The 26442-nt window shown below is 39.5% G+C and overlaps 2 protein-coding genes across 13 annotated transcripts in view; both read left to right on the top strand.

Moving 5' to 3' along the window:
• ESRP1 (epithelial splicing regulatory protein 1) overlaps positions 1-8496 on the top strand; it is a 59914-nt gene extending 51418 nt beyond the window's left edge. For all 6 annotated transcript variants that reach the window (XM_049854563.1, XM_049854562.1, XM_049854564.1 and 3 more), the window contains one exon: positions 7039-8496. Coding sequence is in view for 2 of the 6 variants with exons in the window: in XM_049854564.1 (XP_049710521.1) it covers positions 7039-7059 (21 nt within the window). In the remaining 4 variants the exon portion in view is untranslated. The remainder of the gene's footprint in view (positions 1-7038) is intronic.
• An 8840-nt stretch (positions 8497-17336) lies between these two features.
• The window catches only part of DPY19L4 (dpy-19 like 4), a 59406-nt gene continuing 50300 nt past the window's right edge, over positions 17337-26442 (top strand). The window contains exons 1-3 of one of the 7 annotated variants that reach the window (XM_049854554.1): positions 17383-17463; positions 21234-21448; positions 23617-23727. In XM_049854554.1, the coding sequence (XP_049710511.1) occupies positions 21277-21448; positions 23617-23727 (283 nt within the window). In that variant the 5' untranslated portion in view covers positions 17383-17463; positions 21234-21276. The other 6 variants (XM_049854553.1, XM_049854555.1, XM_049854558.1 and 3 more) reach the window with 6 other exon arrangements.

The following is a 26442-nucleotide window of genomic DNA, read 5'->3' as shown; positions in this document are numbered from 1 at the left end:
TAAATTGGGAATGGGGTTGTCAAAACTCTGTCATCCTTGAGAAATGAGAATTGGCTTCTGAGCCCCTCATCCTGAATGTGAAAACCGCAGTTCTGGGTTAGAACAATCTCCCTGGAGATGGAACTGATGATTCTCTTCCATTTTCAGTGAGGTTTCAGGATGTTTGATGCTCCAGTGAGCATGAAGCCCAAAATTTTGCAAAGGGGATAAGGTGTTCTGTAGCCTGTTTCACAGCAGTGAAAGCACATTTTCTAGCCTGCTGATACCTTTTTGGTCTGTATTTTGTCTTTCCAAACTTTCATCATTCAGTCCCCTTCCTTCTGTCTATGAATTTAATAAGCACACCAATTATGTTTTAAAATGAGTTCCTTGAATAGGACATAACCAGAAATACAGATCCCTTTGATATCACACTAGAAATGTCTTAAATAGACCGTTAGCCATTTGAACCTATGTTTATGTAATGGGTTGTGTTAGAATGACCAGACTTTATCAGGTGCCTTGTTAAAATCTGGAGCCCTAAAATCTGGTGACATAGTGGTTAAGAGCTCGGGTGCCAACCAAGAGGCTGGCAGTTCCAATCCACCAGCTGCTCCTTGAAAACCCTATGGGGCAGTTCTACTCTGGCTTGTAGGGTTGCTATGAGTCAGAATCGACTCGATGGCAATGGGTTTTTTTGTTTGTTAAAATCTAGATAATGTCTGCATTTTCTTATTCTAATAAAGTCAGATTAATTTGTCTTTGTATTAAGAATTTTAAAAAATTGGCACAGAGCACTGTGTGAAATATTTGGCATAAATTATAATATCATTTAATCATCTTAACAATCCTGGGGGTAAAGATCATAACAGCACTGTGTGCTCATTGTGAAGAATCCGGACTATATAATGAGGTACAAAGATATAATAATCCCACCATCCAGTAATAACCACTATGAATATTTCCTTCATGTTTCTTTTCTGTACGCTTTTGAGTTGTTTTGGACTTTCTTTCCCCTTAACCTTTTATTTTGATGTATATAAAATCTTCCCATGTCATAATATGATCAAATATTTTTATTGATCTTATAAAATACTGTCAAACAGTTGTGCCATTGATTTTAACTCCAAATGTTCAAAATTCAAATTGTATAGGAAATTCTAAAATGAAAAGTACGTTTTCCTCTGTTTACCCTTTCTGCTTCTAGTACCATTTTTCAAAGGTAAGTGTTTTAACCATTTTTATCTTGTTCTTCTGGTTGTTCCCATCGTTTTTCTAAATGACGTATTTGTTGACTTATCAGCCTTAACTCATATTTGACTCACCTCATTAAAGACGAATAATTGTGTACAGGCAGTCCCTGGGTTAGGAATGTCCAATATCCACCTTATGTACAACCCATAGTTAGGAACCAACCCCCGGAAAGCCTATTACACAGGATGGTTCATAATAACAAATGTGCACTACTTTGTGATGTGCATCAAAGCATTATTGTTATTATTACTGTATTATTATATTAAAAATGTTTTAGTGTATCTGGAAGTGTTTCTTTAATTTTTTTTTATGCAAAGAAAGGTACCAACCAAAAAACTAAACCCGTTGCTATAGAGTCGATTCTGATTATATACTGTATGATAAGACAAACATTTGACTGACATTAGATACGAACCATACCTAACAGTTATGACTTACGTAAAAATCTGACTTAAAGACAGACTTAGGACCAGAACTTGTTCATCATCGGGGGACTGCCTGTACTTTGAACGCCACCTATCTCCATTTCCCCTCATAAATGCCTGATTTTTATAAACTGTTATGATCTTGTTGAGTTTATAACATTTGTATTTTGTTCTGGAATTATTATCTTCTGTGCCTTATCTAAAAATTGATGCTAAAAATTTAACTTCTGAAAAAATCAGCCACTGAAAACTCTACGAAGCGCAGTTCTACTCTGACATAGAGTCCTCATGGTTGGAATTGACTCAAGGCAGCTGTACTGGAAAACATTAAGAACAGAGTAGTGTGTTGGACCTCTAGAGATGGCAGAGGAAATTGATCTCATCACCCACCCACCCCCAGTTGCCAAGAGCCATGCATTAATTTCTTCTTAGTGTTAATGGCATCTTCTAGATCAAACCCAATTATACATTCTTGTTTTGTCCTTCTTTTTAGCTTTGTTGGTTAGTTATGTTAATTTTTTTCTTTTTATGTAGGATGAGTAGTAGGTAAATATCGAATCCTCGCATGTCCAAAAATGCATTTCATCCCCTTTTTTTTCCCCCCAGTTCTGAGTTTTGATTCTTACCTGGTCAAGTCTACTTATATTTTTACTTTGTGAGTTTTTCCCCCCATTACTTTTTGTCTTTGTTAAGAACATGGGTGTTATTGATCCCTTCTTCCTGTAATTTGTCTTTTCTAGGAATCATCTAATCTATTAAAAAAATTTACTTAACGATAATCAGTTTGATTGCTAAAAGTGACATCAGATTCACACCTATAATTGTTAAGAGTATATATATATATTTTTGAAAAGTGGAACACTGAGTGTTTTTGATGACTTTCAGATGACTCTTTAATGATCCTTTACAATGATTTATGGACCACTTTGAATCTTTAAGGGTTTTGTTTTAACCTTGCAACATGATTTAATTTGTACAGTGGATGTCTGTACGCAGAAAATTGTTTTTTTCTTATTTAAACTTCCCAGGTAATGATGGTGGGGAATTAAAAGGGAGTGATATTTTAAATGCACAAATACTTTTTAAACCTCTGGAAACACCACAGAGAAAGCAAAGTTGTGAAATACGGCAGGAGCTGTAAGGAGGTACAGGCAGGAGCAGAGTGATGTGTTTTGGGTTTTTTGTGCCCCCTCCCCCAACACCTTCCTAGTTTGCATTCACTAAAACATCAAACTCAAGTGGCTCTGCAGTGTATTCCTCAGGCAGCTGGTGACATCCTAACCCCCAGGTGGCTGATTTCAAAGATCTCTATTCTTTTTCCTCCCTTCCCTCCTCCTTTCTTCTTCTCTACCCTCTACTTCATCCTTCCCTTCCTCCCTTTTCTTCCCTCTGCCTTTTTCTCTCGGTCTCCCTTACACCTTCCTGTCTCCTATCTTCCTCTTTTCTTCCCCTTCTTCCTCTTTCCTCCCCCTTCTTCCTCTTTAGCTTCCTTTTCCTTCTCTCTCCTCTTCTTTACTGCTCATAAAAAAAATATCAAATTCATCATCACCAGTCATCTTTTATACCAACAGAGTGGCTTATGTTCTTAAAAGCACTGTTACACCCCCAGTCTGAGTCGAGTCTTTACAGCAGCCCTGTGAGGTGTCGGGGCAGGTTAACGACTTCATTTGATAGCTGAGGAAGTGAAACCCAAGGAGGTTAGGTAACTTCCACAAAGTCATACAGTTACTGATCAAGCCTACAAAAAGACCCAGGACCTCCTGCAATTAATGATAAAAAGACAATTGTATAAAAGTGGGTGGAACAGTTGAACAGGTATTCACAAAAGAGGAAATCCAATTGGCAAACGGTAGTTTTCTTATTAGTAGTCAGGGAAATATAAATAAAAACTACCATGAAGTACTATTACATACCAACCAGAAAGGCACAAATTAAAAAATGTGACAGTGTCAGTGACTTATTAGAATATAAAGCAACAGGAAATCTTATACACAACTAAGGATAGTGTAAGTCAATACAACTTTTTTAAATAATTTGGAATTATCTATTAAAATTGAACACATGCATATGCTGCGATGCAGGAATTTAATTCCTAGATACACTCCCTACAGAAGCTCATTAACAAGAGTATGCATAGTGTTACTGCTTGTAATTTTTTTAATGGAAAAGATATCAAGCAATAGTTGAATGACAGTAATTAGATGGATAAATATGAGACATTTTCACAATGGAATATTATGTAGCAGTTCAAATGAGTGAATTACATCTACTCACAACATCGATGAATTTTTCAAATATGAGTGAAAGAAGTAATAATGCCTACTGTATGATTCTATTTACATAAAGTTAAAAATAGGCAAATTTATTTTCATTCTGTAGAGATGTATGTATGGATAATAAAACTATGGGGCAGGGGGGAAGACCCAAGACTTCTGGCTTCAGTCTTGGCCACCTTGCTCATGGACCCAATAAGAACATGATGGAGTAGGCGCTCAGAAAACATTTGTTGAATGAAAAAGGTGATCTCACTGCTGGTAAAAGAATCAGCTGATGTAGGCAGAGTCCATGACAAGGTGTGGTAAGAACAATCACACTGTTCTGTCTTCTTGTAGGCTTGATCCCATCAGCCCAAATGATACTGACTATCCATAAGAAACCACTGTATAATGCCTCTTTTTTGTCATGAGAGACCCCAAGGACATCTGACAAGTCCTTGAGATGTCCCAAAGCATCCTCATAATCTCTGGTTTTATAATTTCTTATTTTGGTTCAATTCAGTGGCTAGTACTTTAATTTCTGACCAAAAAAAATTATTTTAATAGGTATCTTTTGGACAAGAAGTAAATAGCTCTCAAAATTAAGCTTTTCCTTTCTCTCTCTCATTCCCTCTCTTCCCTTCTAAGTAGTATTTATAATGGTAGGTAAAAATAGCAAAAGATTCTATTGATTTAAATGAGGAAAAGATTATCAAACTTGCTTTGATTAAACAAATAAATTGCAAATTTCATTTTATCTGTTATATATAAGAGAAAAGAAGCTGTTTCTTCTCTGACTAAGCCTTTTCAGAAAAGTGATGTTGAAATTATTATCAGAAAATAAAATATTAAGACACTAATCAGAATTGCAGGCTTTTTAAGGGGCTAAAGGTTTCATTTGCAGGGCAGAATACTAGTTGGTGAAATCCAGATATTTTAAAAGATATCCTTTGTAATATAACATTTTTAGTGACAGTTTTGAAGCCCTGGCAGCACAGTGGTTAAGAGCTTGGCTGCTAACCAAAAGATAGGCAGTTCGAATCCACCAGCCAGCCGCACCTTGAAAACCGAATGGAGCAGTTCTGCTCTGTCCCGTAGGGTCGCTATGAGTGGGAATCAACTCAACGGCAGTGGGCTTAGTGACAGTTTTAATGCAAAATAAGACATCTTACTGGAAAGGAATGTCGGACAGATAACTTTTGTGAATGTTTGCAATTCTTAACTTTCAAAAGTGTCTGCGCATACTAGTTTTCTGCAGCTAAAGGGGAGAAGAAACATTTTCCCCTTCTGAGATTTTTTAGCTAGCAGTTTCCGTGTTACACCCTAAAATTCCATGGGATAAAGAGAAAGCAAAACTGAAAAGGTTAATCTTAATCTCTTCTGGCCGCTTCCACATTTTAAAAGAATATGAAGGGTATGATTTTTAGCATCTCCAATGGTGATGCTTCCTAGGAGAATAATAATGGACTGGGAATATGGCAAGTGGAATTCATGGACTCTGATAACCGACAGACCCAGGGCTTTCTGGCTTGGCTGGACCCAAGGGCTCAATCAGTGTGTTGGCTTCACTCTCAGCCAACCTCTCTCCATAAACTACTGTAATCTAGGAGCATGAGAACGTGTCTAGATTCCTTAGGAATAAGAACCAGGATCAGCATAAAGCTGATTCATATGTGGTAGAGATCAGAGATACCTCCAGTTGCCAACCATTTTACCAATTTTGACACCAGCCATCCTCCCCACGGCAGTCTTTACTTCTGTACTGGGTTTGGTAGTTTGTTTTAATGGTCACACAGACCGTACTTACAGTTAAGGGGTTTACTAAAGAAGTAACAGGCTGCAACTCTGGGTCAGGATCAGGAAGCATGTAGGCAAAATCCAGAAGTCTCCCCCGAAGTGGAGAGCATGTCCCTCCCATCTTCAGTACAGGACTGCTCTCTCAGCTCCTCTTGGCTATGCAGGCCTCCTTGCCGTAGGCCTCTCCACTGCTAACCAATGCAGCTCATAACCAGGGTAGCAGCTTTTCCAGCTCTTTAGCTGCATTCTTAGCGGCAGGTTTCTGCCATCACATCCCATTGGCTCTGCCGCAGGGCCCTTTCCAGGCCATTCACTGTCTTCAGTGTTAACAGCCCTGAACTCATATTACAGCTCTGTTTAGGAGGTTCCTCACTTCTGTTCTCTCCTGTTTTTCATTTATGTATGGGAAGTATGCATGATGTCTATTTAAAGGTTTTATTTTAAAGTTTTTGCGTTGTCTCTAAGTCAAATAGCATGGTGGAACCAACCTGCCATAGTTCAAATCCTGGATCTACCAATTACTTGCTTTAAAAAAAAAAAAAATCAAATCATGCTGTGCCTCAGTTTCCCCATCTGTAAAATGGGGATAACATGGTGATCTAAATAGGGTGGTTGTGAGTATGAAAAATTAATACACATAATGTGCTTAGAACCAGTCACTGGCATGTAGAGCTCAAATGTTAGTGTTTCATGCCTCAGTGCTTCTTATTGATTTGAATGTGGGGTTTTTTTTTTTTTTTTAAAGGGTGGGAAAAATTATTATTTGATGTTCCTACTAGAATTTAATTTTAAAATGTTGTCTTAATGGTCTTATTTACTTTAATAATGGTACTAAACTTTTACTATCAGAAGATGCGGAGTCAGAAGCTGGCCGAATGGACACGAAAAGAGACAGTGGAGGGGGAAAGGAGTGTGCTGTCTCATTAGGGGGAGAGCAGTTAGGAGTATATAGCAAGGTGTATATCAATTTTTGTATGAGGGACTGACTGGATTTGTAAACTTTCACTTAGAGCACAATAAACAAAAAAAAAAAAAGAATGCTGTGATAATTTGGGAACGCAGACTAAGGAATGAATGAAGTCTGTCCACAAAGGAGCTGAGTCAGTTGGGGAGGTAAAAACATACATGTTATTACGTACACAAGAATACAAAGGGTAGGGAGTTGTGGAAAATGCCAACACTGATCTTCCAAGAATTTGTTGTGTAAATGCCAACTTGGTGTGTGTGAAATAAAAATTCTTACTACCTTTTTTTTTTTTTTAAGTCCTATTGGAATTCTGAACCATTTTTGTGGCTGCTAAGACTTCCTTTTATTCAATTTTTTTCAGTGTTTGAAAGAGGTATGGTGATCCTGATACCATCAAGACACAAGAAAACTTCTAGTAACTTCAGGGGAAGTTTGTCTACACTCGGGCTGCAGTATTTTCAGCAAAAATGATTGGACAAGGGGGCATGTGCCCTATCTTTTGGTGGAGTGAAAAATTTGAGCCAATAAAGCCAAATCCTTTTAGGAAGCAGCATACCTGGCTCTTTGCTGATGGCAAATAGGCATTTAAAATGTGAATTTGAAACCCGATGGCTCCATTACTTCCAGCTAAAGTGTCGTCATCGGCGTTTCCTAAGTTTTAGATATTTGGGAAAAAACCTCCACTAGAGCCTACCATCTCCATCATGAATTCTGTCATGGAAGCTTTATTTTTGTGTATTCTCGCTCTTTTCTTTCCATCACCTTGTCTTCTGCACAATCATGCCCCCTTCATAAATCACAAATTTATGAAAGATAAAACTTTAATATTCTGTCTGATGGCCATCATGATGTCTTACAGTTAAAAACCAATTAAAACCATTTTAAAACACCATAGGTTAAGTTAGAAAAAAATGGTGTACCCTACACAAAGCATACATAGTTAAAAAGCTGGATTCATTTTTCAGCAGCTACCAGTTGTAAGAATGACCTAGGGGCCAAAATACAAAACCAAAAATGAAGCAGCTACATGTAGTTAGTAATTTCTAACTGTAACTGAATATTGTGGCTTCATATGTATTATTTTATATTGTACTTTTTTTTTTTTCATTATTGATGGTTTGGACTTTAATAAGAGAAATTCCATAGTTTTTAACGTCACAGAAATGAGACTATTCTAGAAGGTGACAGTGACTGAAGTGAATACTTGTATATATCAAGATAGCCTGAAACCTTTTTCTCTATTGCCTTAAATGTCAAATAATTAAAACTTAAAAGCATACTATTATAGTCAGCATGCCATACTGAGCGGTAAACACTGATACGGTCTGTGAGCAGCTACTGATGCTGTCAGTGTTGAGCACTGTGTGTTTAGCTGTGTTTATGCTACAAAAGTGCAATATTAGACACCAGCTAGCTAGTACTGCTGCCTCATGTAACTCCAAAGGGTAAAACAGGATTTGGTTAACTAAGTCCACATATTTCTTTAAGTTACTCCATTGTCCTTTGCTTGGATGCAATGCCATGCAGATTTATATGGCTGCTATTTTTAGTTTGCATTACTTTGATTAACACCCTGAATGGAGAGCCAAACATTTCCCTCTTCAGCTGACCAGCAATGGCCCTTTAACTTCAGTAGGGAAAAACAAAAAAATTAAAATTAAAAAAAAATTTTTTGTGTGTGTGAAAACCGGCACTTAAGATCAGAAAGAAATTCTTTGTACTTGATGCCTCAAATTGCTGTCTGCCCAAAGCTTTGATAGACAGTAATACTACTATACTACTGAGTTTTTGTAGAATTCTTAAATTTGATAATAAAACTTGCCTGTTTAATCTCAATGTCTGTGTTCTTACTTTGTTATTAGAAGGATTATGGTAATGGTGGAAGAGTGTGGATAAGCCATCTTCTCTTGTGGTGTTTTCCCCCTAAGCTTTCCATAAGTATTTGTTAAGGCCATCAAAGATAAAATGCACTCAAGATACTGCTCAATCAACCATCCTTAGAGCATAAGCCATTGAAACTTTGGTTTTGACAGTCTTGAAAGTGATGATAGTCACAGATATTTGGTCTTTATGTCTTACTACTTGAGCTCTAATTGCTTGACAATTTGAAAACCTGTTAAAGCCACACACAATTAATGAGATCTATGACTTTAATTTCTGAATCCAGCAAGTGCTTTGTTCCTATTACTCTATCTTTGCTGAGGCAAAGTGTTCCCTAATGTTCTCTTTAATCAAAATTTTACCCATTCTTTATGACCCATTTTCCCCACTGTTGTATTATGTTGAAGCAAACTTTTTGGGACAACTTTTAAAATGGAGACCCTGAGGATCCTACAATGGGGCCACTGTAGGAGGTGGTGCTCTTAATGACAGGAGTAAAAGGGTTACAAATAGGACTGAAGGGCAAAAATGTTCTGTTTCTAAATCTTGTGCAAGATTGAACCTCTCTACAACTGTGCTCTGTAATCTCCATTCTCTAGTCCATGTGCTAATTAGGAGAAGACATGGACTAGCCTGGGGCTGACCCTCAACTCTGAGGACCTGAAGGCCATCAGGATGAAACTCAGGAGTTAAGAGAGCAGGGTGAGTGCCTTAGGGTGAAAACTTTTTCTACATTTTTGCTGCCTCATTTGTGTTGAGTGAGATCTTAAAGGCCAAGATCCCAAAGTGTGGGCCTAGGGGAAAAAGGCTCAGAAGGAAGCTACTTGCCCCTAACTTTGACCTAACTTAAAAGGCAAATGCCCTTGAGGATTTCATTAATCAAACCAAAACCAAACCAAACCCAGTGCCATCGAGTCGATTCTGACTCATAGCGACCTTATTGGACAGAGTAGAACTGCCCCGTAAAGTTTCCAAGGAGTGCCTGGTGGATCTAAACTGCTGACCTTTTGGTTAGCAGCTGTAGCACTTAAGCACTACGCCACCAGGGTTTCCTATTTCATAAATAGCTCAGCTCAATTCCTTCATTTGGGAGGTGGAGGGATATTTGGAGCAAAACCACCAGCTGGTAATCATTAGCTCGATAGAGTATAGTACACAACAAAACAATCACCGAGAACATGTATGCCCAACGTGAATGACCGTTGTTTAAATGAATCATCACAACAGTCCATTAAGGTAGGTACTAGTATTATTTTCTACATTAGGAAATTGAAGCTTAGGTTAAATAAAACCTGCTGAAGGTTTCACAAAAAGTGAAACAAGGGATCTGAGAGATAAAAGACTTGGAGACAGGTTGATGTGATTACTACTCTCAGTTGTTCATTTATCGCTCTGGCTCTTCCCAGCATTATACAACTATATCTTATTGTTTAGTGTCACGGAATAGGGCTTCATAGTGTTCCTTGGGTCTGCCTTTTTACCTTACTGTCAGCTTGCCATTAACTCAGCAGCTGCTTTATGTTGTTGCTGAATGTTAGTCATATGGGTAACAAAATGAAAGTGAATGTGTTGGTCAAGTGGGTAACAAATCTGCTTAAGTTTTAATGTTTTATACCTGGATCCCTATGATACTCAGTAGAATTAAACACTAGAAACTTCTTTTTAATGTAAAATACTCAGTTTCTTCTGGTTGTCAGCCTCCTTTGTGATTAAATCTTCCCTACCTAATAAGAAAAAAAAAAAAAAGTTTTTTCTTTTTCTTTTTTTTTTTACCTAATTGGTATTTTTCTTGGTTCCATCCTCAGCACTCTTTGGGCAAACTCATTCACTTTCACACTCCACACTGGAGCTAGACGCCTATATCCAACAATTTAATAGACATTTCCATTTGTCTCCCAGGCATTTTAAACTCTACCTGTTTAAAATAGAACTTATCTTTCTGCTTCCAAAAGTCTGCTGCTTCTTGGTTTCTCTTCAGTTCCCAGTACCAAGCACAACCAGATGTTAAAGTTAGGGAAGTCACCTTAACTTCCTCTCCCTCGCCATCCTACCTACCAGTATCTCTCACCTGTTTATTACCTCAATACTGGAGCCCTGGTAGCATAGTGGTTAAGCGATTGGCTGCTAACGAAAAGGTCGGCAGTTTGAATTTACCAGGTGCTCCTTGGAAACTATGGAACAGTTCTACTCTCATAGGGTTGCTATGTGTCTGAATTGACTTAACGGCAATGGGTTTGTTTTTTTTTTTTTCCTTTTTTGGTTTTGTTGGAAGAATGAATTTTTGCTAAAAACAATCTTTTAAAAACAAATCTGATTATGCATTCTTAAAACCTTTCAATGGCTTCCCATTGGCTATAGGATAAAACATATATATGTATGCTCTGCATGATATCCCATGAGTTGACTCCTGCCTACCTCTTTGGTGTACCTTTTCTGGTTCTTTTCAGGAGCACTGTGCTTTAGTCTGTTTCCTCTGCCTAAAACAACTTTTTTTTTTTTTCCTGCTATCCTTCTCTTCACTGACTGACTCACAAATAGTATCTTCCTGAGGAAGGCCTTCTGTGATGTACTTGACTCAGTAAGATCTCCCTATAATCAGCTCCCCCTTATAAATTTAATTGTTGCTAAATAGCAAATATTATTTTTGTTTAGCACCATTTTGTCAATTATTTAATGTTAGTATTAACCAAGTTATTAATGGTATTCTTTTCACATTGAAGTGCAAGTTCAGAGCCACATCTCTGACAGTTTGGTGTGAAATCTACCTGAAGGTGATGATTTGGGGTTGCTTCTGCCATCTACTGGGCATGGAGTGCTAATGCCTTTTCAGGATCTTGTTCTCAGCCAAAGATTGCCTAGTCAGGATTCTAAGAGGACTTTAAAAATGTGTTTCACGCTAAAGAGACAATAGATAAGTGGTAACTTTGGTGAAGGGTAAGACAGTACATAATATTGGGGAAGCCAGCACAACTTGTATAAGGCAAGGTCTTGGAAGCTCCACAGACACATCCAGACTCCCTGAGGGACTGAATTGCTGGGCTGAGGGCTGTGGGGACCATGGTCTCGGGGGACTTCTAGCTCTATTGGCATAACATAGTTTATAAAGAAAACGTTCTACATTCTACTTTGATGAGTAACATCTGGGGTCTTAAAAGCCCGTGAGCGACCATCTAACATACTCCACTGGTCTCACCCATTAGGGAGCAAGGAAGAATGAAGAAAACTAACATCAAGGAAAAGATTAGTCCAAAGGACTAATGGACCACATCTACCACAGCCTCCACCAGACTGAGTTCAGTACAGCTAGATGGTGCCTGGCTACCAACACTGACTGCTCTGACAGGGATCACAATAGAGGGTCCCGAACAGAGCTGGAGAAAAATGTAGAACAAAATTCTAACTCACAAAAAAAGACCAGACTTATACTGGCCTGACAGAGACTGGAGAAACCCTGAGAGTATGACCCCTGGACACCTTTTTAGCTCAGTAATGAAGTCACTCCTGAGGTTCACCCTTCAGCCAAAGATGAAACAGGCCCATAAAACAAAACCAGACTAAAGCTTTGGGCACACCAGCCTAGGCGCAAGGACTAGAAGGCAGGGGGGAAAGCTGGTAATAGGGAACCCAAGGTTGAGAAGGAAGAGTGTTGACATGTCGTGGGGTTGTTAATCAACGTCATAAAACAATATGTGTACTAACTATTTAATGAGAAACTAGCTTGTTCTATAAACCTTTATCTAAAGTACAATAAAAAAATGGTGTTTCAAAATCATGTCATAAACATTCATTAACAGTTTTGTTTTTTACTGTGTTAAAAGAGAACGAATGTCCTGGCCCTTTTCCTGTTACACACAAATTGTTAACTGTGACAAGTCATAATTTTAGGCGGAAACATTTTCCCCCCAAATCATTGTGCTCTTTTGGTTTTAAGATACCTACAATTTGCAAGTGTGATTGGTACTCAACATGCCAGGTGTGGCCCTGCCAGGTAAATGTCTGCTCTGGCTGAATGACTGAGAAGTAGGTCAGCAGCAGTGCCAGCCTGCATGAGGCCCATCCAGGTCCGGCCTTGGCAGGGTAGGAAAACAGCTGAAGCAACTTCATTTGCCAGGGCTTTAGGAATGGCAGATTCTTTCTGAATTAACTGCCTTCCTGCTATCAAAATAAGAAGGAATTTAATCAGTTATTTATATGCACCAAGAAGACCTGAGCATAACCATGCTAAGTGGCTTCTAATGGGGCAATTTCAATCCATATTAATAGGGTTGGCAAATTTAGCAATAACAAACAAACCATGACAACAAATTAAATGGGAATTTATAAATAAATAATAAATAGCTGTTTTGTGTAAGTATGTCCCAAATTTTGCATGGGACATATTTATAATAAAGTTTACTACATTTTAAGTGGCAACCCTAATATAATTCAATTCCACAAATATTTAGAGGGCCTACTATCCGTAAATTCAAATTTACCCACCAACTACTAATGCCAAAGATGAAGAAATTGAAGATTTTTACCAACTTCTGCAGTCTGAAATTGATCAAACGTGCAATCAAGATATATTGATAGTTACTGGTGACTGGAATGCAAAAGTTGGAAACGAAGATGAAGAATCGGGCAGGTGGAAAATACAGCCTTGTTGGTAGAAATAACACCAGAGATCGAATGATAGGATTTTGGAAGACCAATGACTTCTTCATTGCAAATACCTTTTTTCAACAACATAAATGGTGACTATACACGGGACCTCACCAGACGGAAAATTGACTACATCTGTGGAAAGAGATGATGGAGAAGCTCAATATTATCAGTCAGAACAAGGCCGGGGGTTGACTGTGGAACAGACCATCAATTGCTCACATACAAGTTGAAGCTGAAGAAAATGAAAGCACATCCACAAGAACCAAAATACAACCTTGTGCATACTCCACCTAAATTTAGAAACGATCTGAAGAACAATTCGATGCATTGAACGCTAATGACCAAAGACCTGAAGAGTTGTGGAATGACATCAAGGATACCATACATGAAGAAAGCAAAAGGCCATTAAAAAGACAGGAAAGAAAGAAAAGATCAAGATGGATGTCAGAAGAGACGCTGAAACTTGCTCTTGCATGTAGAGTAGCTAAAGTGAATGGAGGAAACGATGAAGTAAAAGAGCTGAACAGATTTCAAAGGGTGGCTCGAGAAGGCAAAGTATTATAATGAAATGCACAAAGATCTGGCTGGCGTTAGAAAACTGAACGGAAATTTCTTAAGCTGAAAGAGCTGGAGAAAAAATTCAAGCCTTGAGTTGCAATATTGAAGAATTCTATGGGGAAAATATCGAACAATGCCAACAAGCATCAAGAGAAGATGGAAAGAATATACAATCATTGTACCAAAAAAGAAGTAGTCGATGTACAACCATTTCAGGAGGTAGCATATATGATTAAGGACTGATGGTACTGAAGGCAGAAGTTCAAGTTGCACTGAAGGGAATAGCGAAAAACAAGGCTTCAGGAATTGACAAGAGTACCAATTGAGAGGTTTCAACAAAAAGATGCAGTGCTGGAGGTGTCAAGAAATTTCGGAGACAGCTTCCTGGCCAACTGACTGGAAGGGATCCATATTTGTGCCCATTCAAAAAAGGGGATCCGACAGTATGCGGAAATTATGAAATAATATCATTATTATCACACACAAGTAAAATTATGCTGGAAATCATTCAAAAGTGGTTGCAGCAGAACATCAACAGGGAACCACCAAAAGTTTAAGCCAGATTCAGAAAAGGACGTGTAACAAGGGATATCATTTCTGATGCCAGATGAATCTTGGATGAAAGCAGAAAATACCAGAAAGATGCTTACCTATGTTTTATTGACTATGCACAGGCATTCGACTGTGTGGATCATTAGAAATTATGGATAACATCGCAAAGAATGGGAATTCCAAAATACTCAATTGTGCTCATGCAGAATCTGTACATAGACCAAGAGGCAGTTGTTCAAACAGAACAAGGGGACACTGCATGGCTTAAAGTCAGAAAAGGTGTGCTTCAGGGTTGTATCCTTTCACCATACTTATTCAACCTGTATGCTGAGCACATAATCTGAAAAGCTGGACTATATGAGCAATGTGGCATCAGGATTGGAGGACGGCTCATTAACAACCTTTGATATGCAGATGACACAACCTTGCTTGCTGGAAGTGAAGAGGACTTGAAGCACTTACTGATGAAGATCAAAGACAATAGCCTTCAGTATGGATTGCACCTCAAAATAAAGAAAACAAATTCTCATAACTGAACCAGTAAGCAACATCATGATAAATGGAGGAAATATTGAATTTGTCAAGGATTTCATTTCACTTGGAACAACACTCAATGCCCATGGAAGCAGCATTCAAGAAATCAAACGATGTATTATTGCATTGGGCAAATCTGCTGCAAAAGACCTCTTTAAAGTCTTAAAAAGCAAAGATGTCCCTTTGAGAACTAAGGTGTGCCCGACCCAAGCCACGGTATTTTCAGTCGGTTAATATGCATTCGAATGCTGGACAAGGAATAAGGAAAACAGAAGAAAAATTAAGGCCTTTGAATTATGTTTTTGGCAAAGAATGTTGAATATACACCATGCCATGTACTGCCAGAAGAACTAACAAATATGTCTTGGAAGAAGTACATCCAGAACGCTCCTTAGAAGCAAGGATGATGATCCTTTGTCTCATGTACTTTGGACATGTTATCAGGAGGGACCAGTGCCTGGAAAAGGACATCATGCTTGGTCAGGTAGAGGGTCAGCAAAAAACAGAAAGACTCTCAAGGAGCTGGATTGATAGTAGCTGCAAAAATGGGCTCAAACATAGCAATGATTGTGAGGATGACACAGGACCAGGCAGTGTTTCATCCTGTTGTTCACAGGGTCGCTATGAGTCGGAACCAAGTCAACAGCACCTAACAACAACAAATCTTGACAGAAGCAGACTGCCGCATCTTTTTCCCAGTAAGTGGCTGGTGGGTTCGAACTACTGATGTTTTGGTTAACGGCAAGGATTTTAACCACTGGGCCGCCAGGAGTGTTAACTATTGTATAAAAAAAAATACCCGTTGCCTTCGAGTCGATTCTGACTCATAGCGACCTATAGGACAGGGTAGAACTGCCATGTAGAGTTTCCAAGGAGTGCCTGGTGGATTTGAACTGCTGACCTTTTGGTTAGCAGCCGTAGCACTTAACCACTACACCGCCAGGGTTTCCAACTATTGTATAAAGAGCACTCAAATTTACAATTAAGTCCATCCGTTGAAGGACCATCTCTTGAGGTGATCCTGAAGAAACTACAGAAATGGACATCACTTTAAGAGCCTAGACTTGGAAAATCAGCAGCCCTCCGTAGCCACTGTATTAGTCTCCCTTGATGTGTGCCTCTCCCAGTGCAGCTCATCTGGTATCTGCTGCCCATGTCCAGAGGACCTGCCATATCCTATGGTTTCAAGGTCTATGAATTCTGTTCTCTCTTTGCTTTGACCTCAGTCCTTTTATGGTCCACTGGTATCTTGGACTATGTTTATAACTCCCGTGCTGTCCAGCGTTGTTTGAAGGGGAAAGAAAGTACTTACATTTCAGGCTACTACAAATATAAAGGAAACTCTGGTGGCATAGTGGTTAAGTGTTGGCTGCTAACCAAAGGGTCGGCAGTTGGAACCCACCAGGCGCTCCTTGGAAACTCTATGGGGGCAGTTCTACTCGATCCTATAGGATTGCTATGAGTCAGAATTGACTCGACGGCACTGGGTTTGGTTTTAGAGATATAAAAAGAGTTCTTGGAATTGTTTTTGCATGGAATTGAAAACTGATAGCTTCTCTCCAAATAGCCTTGCTTGATAAAGATGGTATTAAGAGATCTACCTGCTAAGAATGGGATACCCATAATTACCCCATGATTTCAGTCCTTCTTGGGCTTTTTCTCCGTCTTTAAAATCCACTTCCTAAGTTTACATCCCTGAAATGGGTGCTGTGTCAGCTCCTAAATTTACTTTTTTTTTTTTTTACTGCTAGGGAAAGGGTCCTGAAGTTTGTGGAACAACGCCATATATAATAAAAGTGACGGCATAAACAGCATGACAATTTTAACCATGTTTCACTGCTATGGAATATCTAAAAGGCAACCCCTTCCCAAACGACCTTAGTATTATTATTTTTTTCATGGTATTATGAAATGTAAATGAATTTGTTTAATCAGTTTTGGTAGCTAAAAATGTTAAGGTCCTAGCATAAGCTTCTTTCCAGCGATGGTCAAGTGACCTACTAAAGCAGATGCGCCAATCCAGAACGTTTTGCAGCGCTCTGAAATCACCCTAAGAACGCAGGCACTGAAGAAATTCAGAGTACTGGGTTCCAGTTCTAGCTCTTACTAACTTTGAGGCTTACACCTCGCCGGACTTCAGTTTCCTCCTTGTAAAATGAGGCGGGGGGTGGGGGCTGGATCTGGAAGGTCTAGCTATGATATTCTCTGACTCCATGAGCCCAATCACCTAAGTCGCGGGCTTTCACCTCTTTGGAAGGAAAGACGGAGACGGAGAGTCGCAGCGGGAGTTGCTTTCCCGGGGAGGAGCTGGCTGAGAGCGACAGGCGTGGGCGGTGCCACAGGCGTTAGGTCTCCTTCCGGTCCGCGCAGGCCCAGGCGCCCCAGCGAAACGCTCCGGCCACTCCCCGCTCCCGGCACTCTGGTTCCCGAGCCGCGCGGCAGGACGCGGTTGGCGGCGACACCGGAGGGGGGCGGGTCAGGAAGTGGGGGCGCGGCGGCCGGGAGCGGGTCTAGGGGGCGGCCGAGGGGTCGGCGATGCGGAGGCAGGGAGGCACCGGGCCGCACGGCAGCTGGAGGGGCGCCCGGGCCTCCGCGGAGACGATGGCGGAGGAAGAAGGTGACGGCGCCGGGGTCCAGCGTGCCGACTGCCGCCCGTGGTCCCGGGGAAGAGGAGCAGGGGCGCGAGGGGCCCGGAGGCCCGGGCTGCGGTCGGCCGGTGGCCGCAGCCGCGCGGGGAGGACGGGAGAGAGCGGGGCGGCGGCAGGTGGATGCGTGCGAGGGGAGAGGTTTGCCGAGAGACTCCGAGGGCGCGGAGTGAGTGGCCCGAAGTTTGTCGGCCGAAGTGGGAAGCAAAGGTGGAACTTCAAGTTGGGATTCCGGTAGCCTGAGAGAAAGCTGTGCTGGAGTGCTTGAGAGGGAGGCTCAGGGGCAGATAATTAATGGGCTGGGGGACCTAGATTGATTCAGAAGCTGCAGGTGAGAGAGCTTATCAAAGGTACCGAGAGCGTGTGCGAAATGTGACAATCGTTGAACCAAATGGCCCTCATTCTAAGTGCGCCCTTTAAAGCTATGTGGAGACTGACAAATCCAAAGTCACAAGGTGAGAGGAAACGCACCCCAAGGGCAGGTGTTTGGAGTAAACGTGGTAAAGTGAATTGGAAGGGGATGAGCGAGCAGAAATCAGAGAAGCTGTAGTTCAGGGTAAGGGAAAAATGGCAAAGCACGGATGGATGTAAGTAGTTAGGGAGGATGAGGATGCTGGGAAGGCTTTTGGGGGTAAAGTGGGTGGATCGAGGAAAGCTTTCCGTGCCCCCTCGTGGCCAATACTAGGGAAATCCATTCAGCAATATTTATTCGTAGAAAAATGATAGTTATGACTCCCGCAAGGATTTACAGCCTAGACAATCTTATGAGACAGTTGTAGAACTTACCAGGTCACTTAGTGACTTACCAGGTCACTATGAGTTGGATCAACTCCACAGCAGACAACAACAGTAGAGTCATTAAAAGGCTAGGCGAAGGGCTTTGAGACGTTTTTGAGCAGAGAAGTGATATATGATTGATACGGTAATAGCTTTACAAAGAGACATCTGGAAGCTTTGTGAAAGAAGGACTGTAGGGAAGAGACACCAGGTCTAGTTAGGAGATTCCACAGCAATACAAGTGAAAGATTATGATGTGCTGATTAAGATAAGGGTAATGGGGCTGATTTGCAATTTATCACAGGGGTGGTGCAGGACTGGGCAGCATTTTCTTGCTTTGTGCATGGGGTTGCCATGAGTTGGGGACTGACTTCACAGCCACTAACAATAACAACAGTGGAAGTAGAAGGGAAGGAGTGGATTCAGGAGTTGGGGAAAACAGAATGCACAGGGATTACCAAATATGCTGTTAATTAGTAAAAAAGGAAGAGGAAGGTGGTGTATGTACTTCTAGCTTATTATTTTTGTATAATGAAAATATATGTTCTGCCTGCTTTTGTTTTTATTTTCATTAAAGAATGGACTGTTTTTAGCTTTATGTCAATTTAAGTACTCAATAAACATGGTTTGTTTGATTAAAAAAATGATAGTTATGAGAGAAAAATGAGTGGGAAGGGAACTAGTGGTATAGCTAGTGATAGTATAGGCAATACTGATGGCATAATAACTTCATAATACTGTTAGTTTCCGGAGCAGGTGTACACGGTAACTGGACTGAGCGTTAGATTTTGCATTCAGGTGGGAAACATGACTTTTTACCTTTTTGAGTGAAGTGGTGGTTATGATAGTAAGTTCATCTAGTTTAGATTTAGGCATCATTGAACCAGGAGCGGAAGGAGGAAGTTTCAAGAATTCAGGAGAAAGTTTTTTTTAAAAAGTTGAGTGCAAGAATAGTTTACAGCTCTGTGACTTGCTGTGCTGTCTCTGTGTTCACTCTTGTTTCATGTTTGTCTCTCTTGGTTTCAGAATGCTGAAGCTGATCTAAATTTAAGATATTCTAAGAGCAGCTTCACAGTCAAAGCTCTCCGTCCTTGGTAGTAAGGAAGAATATAATTTCATTTGTTTCCTTGATTTTATCTGGGGTTGCAGTGTGTTATTTAAAACATTTCTTGATATTTTTTTCTTTGTCTGACTAATTGCAAATTTATGCGGTTAGCTAGCTAGCTTGTATGTTTCCATGAGCACTTTCATGCGTAAGTTAAAGCATGAAAAAAAAAATGCAGTACTAAAATATTTGTTATACATCCTGCAAAACGAAAAATAGCTTTAAGAAGCTATAGTTACACCTAGTTAGATATGGATGTGGAACCAATTAAAAAAAACTTTGTAAGATCTATTTATGTGTTATAAAATGAAAACTGACTTTTGGTTGTAGAATTATAGGCATTTAAGAGACAATTAAGTACATCTTGTATGGAACAATTAATGGATTGCAGTTTTATTAAAATATAGTTTCATTCAGCAGATTTTTAAATTCATTAAGTGTTTGGCTGTCTGCTGTGTTAGATGCTGGAATATAATTGTCAACAATGAATAATTCAATTCTCGTTTGTTACAATAATGCAAGTAATGATAGTATTTATAGCAAGTATGTCTATGTCTATGTGCAGGCATTATTCCAAGTGCTTTACATTTATTAGGCACTCTATATATTATCATGTATTTACTGTATTAAAATTAGACTAAGTAGTCTATACCCCCCCCCCAAAAAAAAACAAACCTGTTGCTGTTGCGTGGATTTTGACTCATAGTGACCCCTGTAGGACAGAGTAGAACTGCCTCATAGGGTTTCTAAGGAGCACCTGGTGGATTCAAACTGCTGACCTTTTGGTTAGCACCCGAGCTTTTAACCACTATGCCACCAGAGTTTCCAAATAGTCTATAGAGTATCACTTAAATTATTTGTGTTTTAAATACTGTATATTTTACTTGTATCTAGGTGTTGCTTTTCATTCACTTGCATCATCTCCATTGTCCCAGTGTTTCTCTAAGTAAATACTCTTTGGGAATTTGATCTTCCAAAAAATGTCTTACTTGTTACGATAGAGGATAAAGATATTCATATTTGTGTTTCCTGAAAGAAGTGTTAGAGCAAAGAGAGAAGTGACAACCTTGAGCAGAACAATAATACCATTTCACTTGGAAATTGCTGTGTATAGTCTGATGACATTTGCAAGCCTATTTGTGGTCCTGTTATTTCATATGAAGATCACTGGACTAGAAACTGAAAATAACAGGTTATTTGTGTGGATATGTTGTCATTGTCATTTAGTTGGACATTTTCTTTTCAAAGGAGTCCCTGGGTGGTATAAATGGTTAAGTGCTCAGCTGCTGACCCAAAGGTTGGTGGTTTGAGCTTACCCAGAGGCACCTCTTTAGAAAGGCCTGGCAATCTACTTCTGAGAAATCAGCCACTGAAACCCTAAGGAGCACGGTTCTGCTGTGACACGTGTAGGTCACCATGAGTTGGAATCAACTGGAGGGCAGCTAGTGTGGTTTGGTTTTTTCCTTTGTAATGCCGAAATCATATGTGATTGAAAAGGAAGTTTGAATTCCATACCAGTGCATTCCTATCAGACCTAATAATCTAGTTTGTCCAGTTGCTTTGGCCTTTGCTGCGTTTTTGCTTAGAGATGCCTGGCTTTGTCTTTCAGTGTTGAAGTTACTAGATCAGTATAAGGGAAGTGAGGTGAAATTTTTCATCCAGTCAGTTTCTTGATGACAGGCAAAAAACTAGTTTTAGGGACGAGGTTGAAGAGATTGGCTAAAACAAATACTGTACTTTTTGCCCTCAACTTTTAATACCGCTAAAATTGACATGTCTAGAAATCAGCGTGTGTGTTTCATATGATAGTGTTTTTTTCTCCTTGAAATACTGCTATTAAAATAGTATCTTAACTGACAGGGAACACAGCAGAGAACCCCTGAGGGAGCAGGAGAGCAGTGGGATGCAGACCCCAAATTCTCATAAAAAGACCAGACTTAATGGTCTGACTGAGACCAGAAGGACCCCGGTGGTCATGGCCCCCAGACCTTCTGTTGGCCCAGGACAGGAACCATTCCCAAAGCCAACTCTTCAGACATGGATTGGACTGGACAATGGGTTGGAGAGGGATGCTGGTGAGGAGTGAGCTTCTTGGATCAGGTGGACACTTGAGACTCTGTTGGCATCTCCTGCCTGGAGGGGAGATGAGAGGGTGGAGGGAGTTAGAAGCTGGAGAAATGGACATGAAAAGAGAGAGTGGAGGGAGGGAGTGGGCTGTCTAATTAGGGGGAGAGTAATTGGGAGTGTGTTGCAAGGTGTATATGGGTTTTTGTGTGAGAGACTGACTTGATTTGTAAACTTCCACTTAAAGCAGAATAAAAATTATTAAAAAAATAGTATCTTAAAATGTATAGCGCTTAGAATTAAGGGAATATTTTTTTTAGTAGTACAGATCACAGGAGAAAGGTGTGGCAGGCTGCTTCTGTGAAGATTTACAGCCTTGGAAACCCCGGGAGGCAGTCAGTTATGAGTCAGAATCTACTTGATGGGAATGAGTTTTTTGAATTTTTTGTAGTAGTAGTATAAATTACTTATTTGTATGGTCTTGAATCACTGCTAATACAGATTCTTGTGAAATTACTTAAGATGTATATATTTAATACATTATTTGGGAATCTATGCAGAATTTCTAGTGTAAGTTGTACTCTTATAAATAAAACCCCTTTGTTTACACAGAGAACATTTTAAAGTTCCTGTAAAGTGATTCATTTTATAAAGAAATATTTAAAAAAAAAAAAAAAGGTAGCTTTTTGTAAAGGACACTTTATATCTATTGCTTTCCAATTTATCTTTATCCTAAATATGTGTTTTTAGATTCTGTCTAATGGAAGGGACATAGCCCATTGGTCACATACTTAATTACCTTAATAGATTTAACTTGGTTTCTGAAATTATTCAACTCAATTAAAAAAAATTAATACTGTTAATGTATTTAATCATGCAAGCATAACTACTAAGGAAATTTTTTATAGTAGTATTTTCCCTTGTATTCTTTTTTAATAAAGTTAAAAATAATAACTTGTATTTGCAGACCTTATTGGGCTTTATATAAATATTCATTCTTGTTGACCCCTTCTAACTTTTGCCTTAACCCAGGGCAGGGGAAAATTAAAAGGGCATCCTAAGGAAGGAATATAGTAATATTTATTAATTGATCTAAATTTGTGTGTAAAAATACTCAAAATTTGAGGTATGGCTTTTCCAATAACAGTATTATTTTTTAATGTATCCACTGGCCTCACTAACATGACTACAAAATAAATGGTAGTACAGAAATAGGTAAAAATTAGTCAGATGGAATCCACTAAATATATAGCATTTTTTTCTCACTTTGCCAGTGTTTACAAAGATATTTTAGCAAACATGAATTTGCTATGAAGCTGTTTAAATACATTTATTTTACTCATTTTCTACAGTAAAACTAGAAAAGCGTATCTCAGCAGCAGCAGCAGTAGCTGATTCATTTGTCTCTTTGACTGTTCTTTTTAGGTTTATATTTCATAGCCTAAAGTCATTAAAAAAAGAGAAAACTTCCTTTCTGTAAGGAGGAGATTCATTCTTGTACCACGTTATAAACTTGACAGGAACACCCTGTACCTACACTATAGTTATAGTCTACCCCACATGATAACAAATTCTAGGAGGGAAAACTAGTTAAATTGTATATAGTAAATTCCTGTCTAATTTGGAATTTAGTTTACTGGTTTGGAGGTACCTTCTGCATTACATTTTTTAATTGAAGATAGAAAGGGCAGATAGTGATATATTGAAAAATTTCTCTGAGCCTGTTTTCTAGCAGCTATTTGTGTAAGACCATACAGTGATAATGATACCTCAGCACTGTGAAACTGTGGAACTTTCAGGATTATAAAAAAATGTATTTAATACTTTGAGTTAAGAAAAAATTGGTAGTCCATGAATGATGCATATGATTGTGTCAGGTTAGCTAGAATAATAAGCTAACTTATTAAATGACATTTTGTTGCCCAGTTATTATGGAAAAGCATTTACTATACTTACGTTGAAAACAGCATTACCTCAAGAGCTCCTTGGTTTATCAGTAGGACTTCCCAGAGCGGGGGTGTATGTGTGTTAATATAGTTATGAAAATAAAGGCTATCTTTGGTACTAAGAAGTCTCAGTACGACTTTTGCTTAAGTATAAAAAAAAAGCTAATCAGCTGAGGATATAGATTAGAATAGTTTGATGCACATGTTGCAATAACTGTTTCAAATATTTTAAGGGCCAACTATAGCACTGCGCCAAAGGAAAAAACCAAAGTCTTCAGAAAATAGGGAATCTGCCAAAGAAGAGAACATCAAAGACACTCCAATTCCTGAAAGAGCTCCAAAACGTAAGTTAGATAGATTTGGTGTTTTAATGCTACTACAAAGATAGTTATGCTAGATAGGATATCTTATATTAATATTTTAAATGTAGAAGCATATTTTGTAATTAAGAGTAATAAAGTATGTGGTGGTATCAGTCACATTCCACTAGGTTTTGCTGTAGAACAACTCCCAAATTTCACTGGCTTACAATAAGTATTTATTTTCGATGAATGTTACATTTGTGGCTGCAGGTCAGTGGCTATGGCTTAATGTGTTCTGGCATTGTAGAATCCAGGCTGAAAGAACAGCCTCTATTTGGGACATGTTTTTCTTGTGGCAGAGGAAATGAGCTGGAGCGCTGGTAGAGTCACATAGTGCCTCTTGATTTTCTGCTGCACCTGCGCACTGTACTCACATTCTATTGGTCCAAGCAAGTCATGTAACTAAGCCTGACAGTGGGATGGAGAAGCATACCTGACTGCAGGGTAGCATTGCAAGTCACATGGCTGTGGGCAGGGATGTACAATCCTTTTAGATTATGGTCTTGGAAACCCTATGGGGAAGTTCAACTTTGTCCTGTAGGGTTGCTATAGAGGAGAAAATAGTTGGGCGCGATAATACAGTCTAACACACTCTGTCCTTTGGTTATAAATATTTACCCTCAGACAAAATATACTCACAACCTCCTCCACCCCAAGGAATCACTTAGTCCTATCCAGTCATGGCGTGAGTCTCATCCAGTCATGGCATCAGTCTTGAGGCCTAAGGCCTTGTAATCTATATCAGGTCTAGATATGATCCCTTTTTATCCAGAGACTGTAACCTAAAAAGACAAGTTACATAATATCAGGGTCCCCAAGACTACCTGCAGGTTTGGTCATTCACTGGGAGGACTCAGGATTTAGTATATAGTCATACCTAAAGCTATGATTTATTACAGTGGAAGAATACAAAGCAAAATCAGCAAAGAGAAAAGGCTCTTGGGGCAAAGACTAGAAGGAATCATGTACAAACTTCCAAGAATCCTCTCCCACTGAAGTCATACAGGACATGCTTAATTCCTCTAGCGTCAAACTTTGACAACATGTGTGAAGTTTCGTCTACCCAGGAAACTCATTAGAGACTCTGCCCAGGGTTTTTATTGGAAGTTGGTCATGTAGGTACCATCTGCCAATCACATACCCAAATACCAGACTCCCAGAAGGAAAGCAGGTGTTTGGCATAAACCACAGTTGGATTCAACTCAGTGGCAATGGATTTTTACAAACAGTTTAGGCACAGGAAGCCACCCTTACCGGTTAGAGAATGGTGGCAATCCTCCTGAAATCCAAGTTCCCAGACATCAGCCAAAGGCCAACTTTGCAGGCAGGCCTTCTTAAGGATAACGGTTTCATACCTGCTGTGTTAACTCTTTTTGCACATGCCCCCTCTCTCGATATACATTGTTGGACAGGGACAAGATGACCAATATAAATGTTTCCGTTCAGAAAGAGGAAGAATGGCAGACACACATCAGCCTTTGGACCGTAACAATTCTGAAATCCTGCCAGCTAAATATGAGACCTCCTTACCCTAAAATGATGACACAACCTTGCTTGCTGAAAGTGAAGAGGACTTGAAGCGCTTACTGTTGAAGATCAAGGACCACAGCTTTTAGTAGGGATTACACCTTAACATAAAGAAAACAAAAATCCTCACAACTGAACCAATAAGCAATATCATGATAAACAGAGGAAAGATTGAAGCTGTTAGGATTTCGTTTTACTTGGATCGTCAATCAACACCCATGAAAGCCGCAGTCAAGAGATCAAACGACCTATTGTATTGGGCAAATATGCTGCAAAAGACCTCTTTAAAGTGTTGAAAAGATGTCACCTTGAAGACTAAGGTGCACCTGATCCAAGCCATAGTGCTTTCATTCACTTCATATGCGTGCAAAAGCTGGACGATGAATAAGGAAGACTGAAGAAGAATTGACGCCTTTGAATTGTGGTGTTGGTGAAGAATATTGAATATAACATAGACAGCCAAAAGATGGAACAAATCTGTCTTGGAAGAAGTACAGCCAGAATACTCCTTAGAAGCAAGGATGGTGACACTATGTTATCAGGAGAAATCAGTCCCTGGAGAAGGACATCATGGTTGGTAAAGTAGAGGTCAGTGAGAAAGAGGAAGACATGCAATGAGATGGATTGACACAGTGGTTACCACAGTGGGCTCAAGCATAATGATTGTGAGAATGGTGCAGGACTGGGCAGTGTTTTGTCCTGTTGTACATAGGGTCGCTATGAGTCAGAGGTGACTTGACAGCACCTAACAACAACAACAACTAAAATAGAGGATGTTTCTTGATTAGGCTCCAATTGTGCTCCTTGGGCGTAGCTTTCCACTTCTCCATGATCCTTGGCTCCACTTTCTGGAGGTCCTTCCTTTTCCATTACCCTCCTTACCTATGTCTGAAGAATATTTTGGAGAATATGCCATCCTTGGAGGCTGAATGACTTTCTTAGATTGCTTCTTGTAAAGTTGAAAGAAAGTGCAGGGCCCAAAAGTTGTTTTCTAGCTTAAACAACTATAAAAAACAAACAAAACCTATTGCTGTTGAGACTATTCCAACTTATGGTGACCTTGTAGGAGTGGAACTGCCCCATAGGCAGAGGATGGTGGATTCGAACTGCCGACCTTTTGGTTAGCGGGGCTCCCAAATAACTCTAATCCCTCTTAATCTAGGCCAACTA

Source organism: Elephas maximus, chromosome 15 (genome assembly GCF_024166365.1).
Source record: "Elephas maximus indicus isolate mEleMax1 chromosome 15, mEleMax1 primary haplotype, whole genome shotgun sequence".
In the NCBI taxonomy this organism is placed as follows: Eukaryota; Metazoa; Chordata; class Mammalia; order Proboscidea; family Elephantidae; genus Elephas; species Elephas maximus.
Note: the sequence above shows the minus strand (reverse complement) of the source record. Positions and strands in the feature narration are given on the sequence as shown.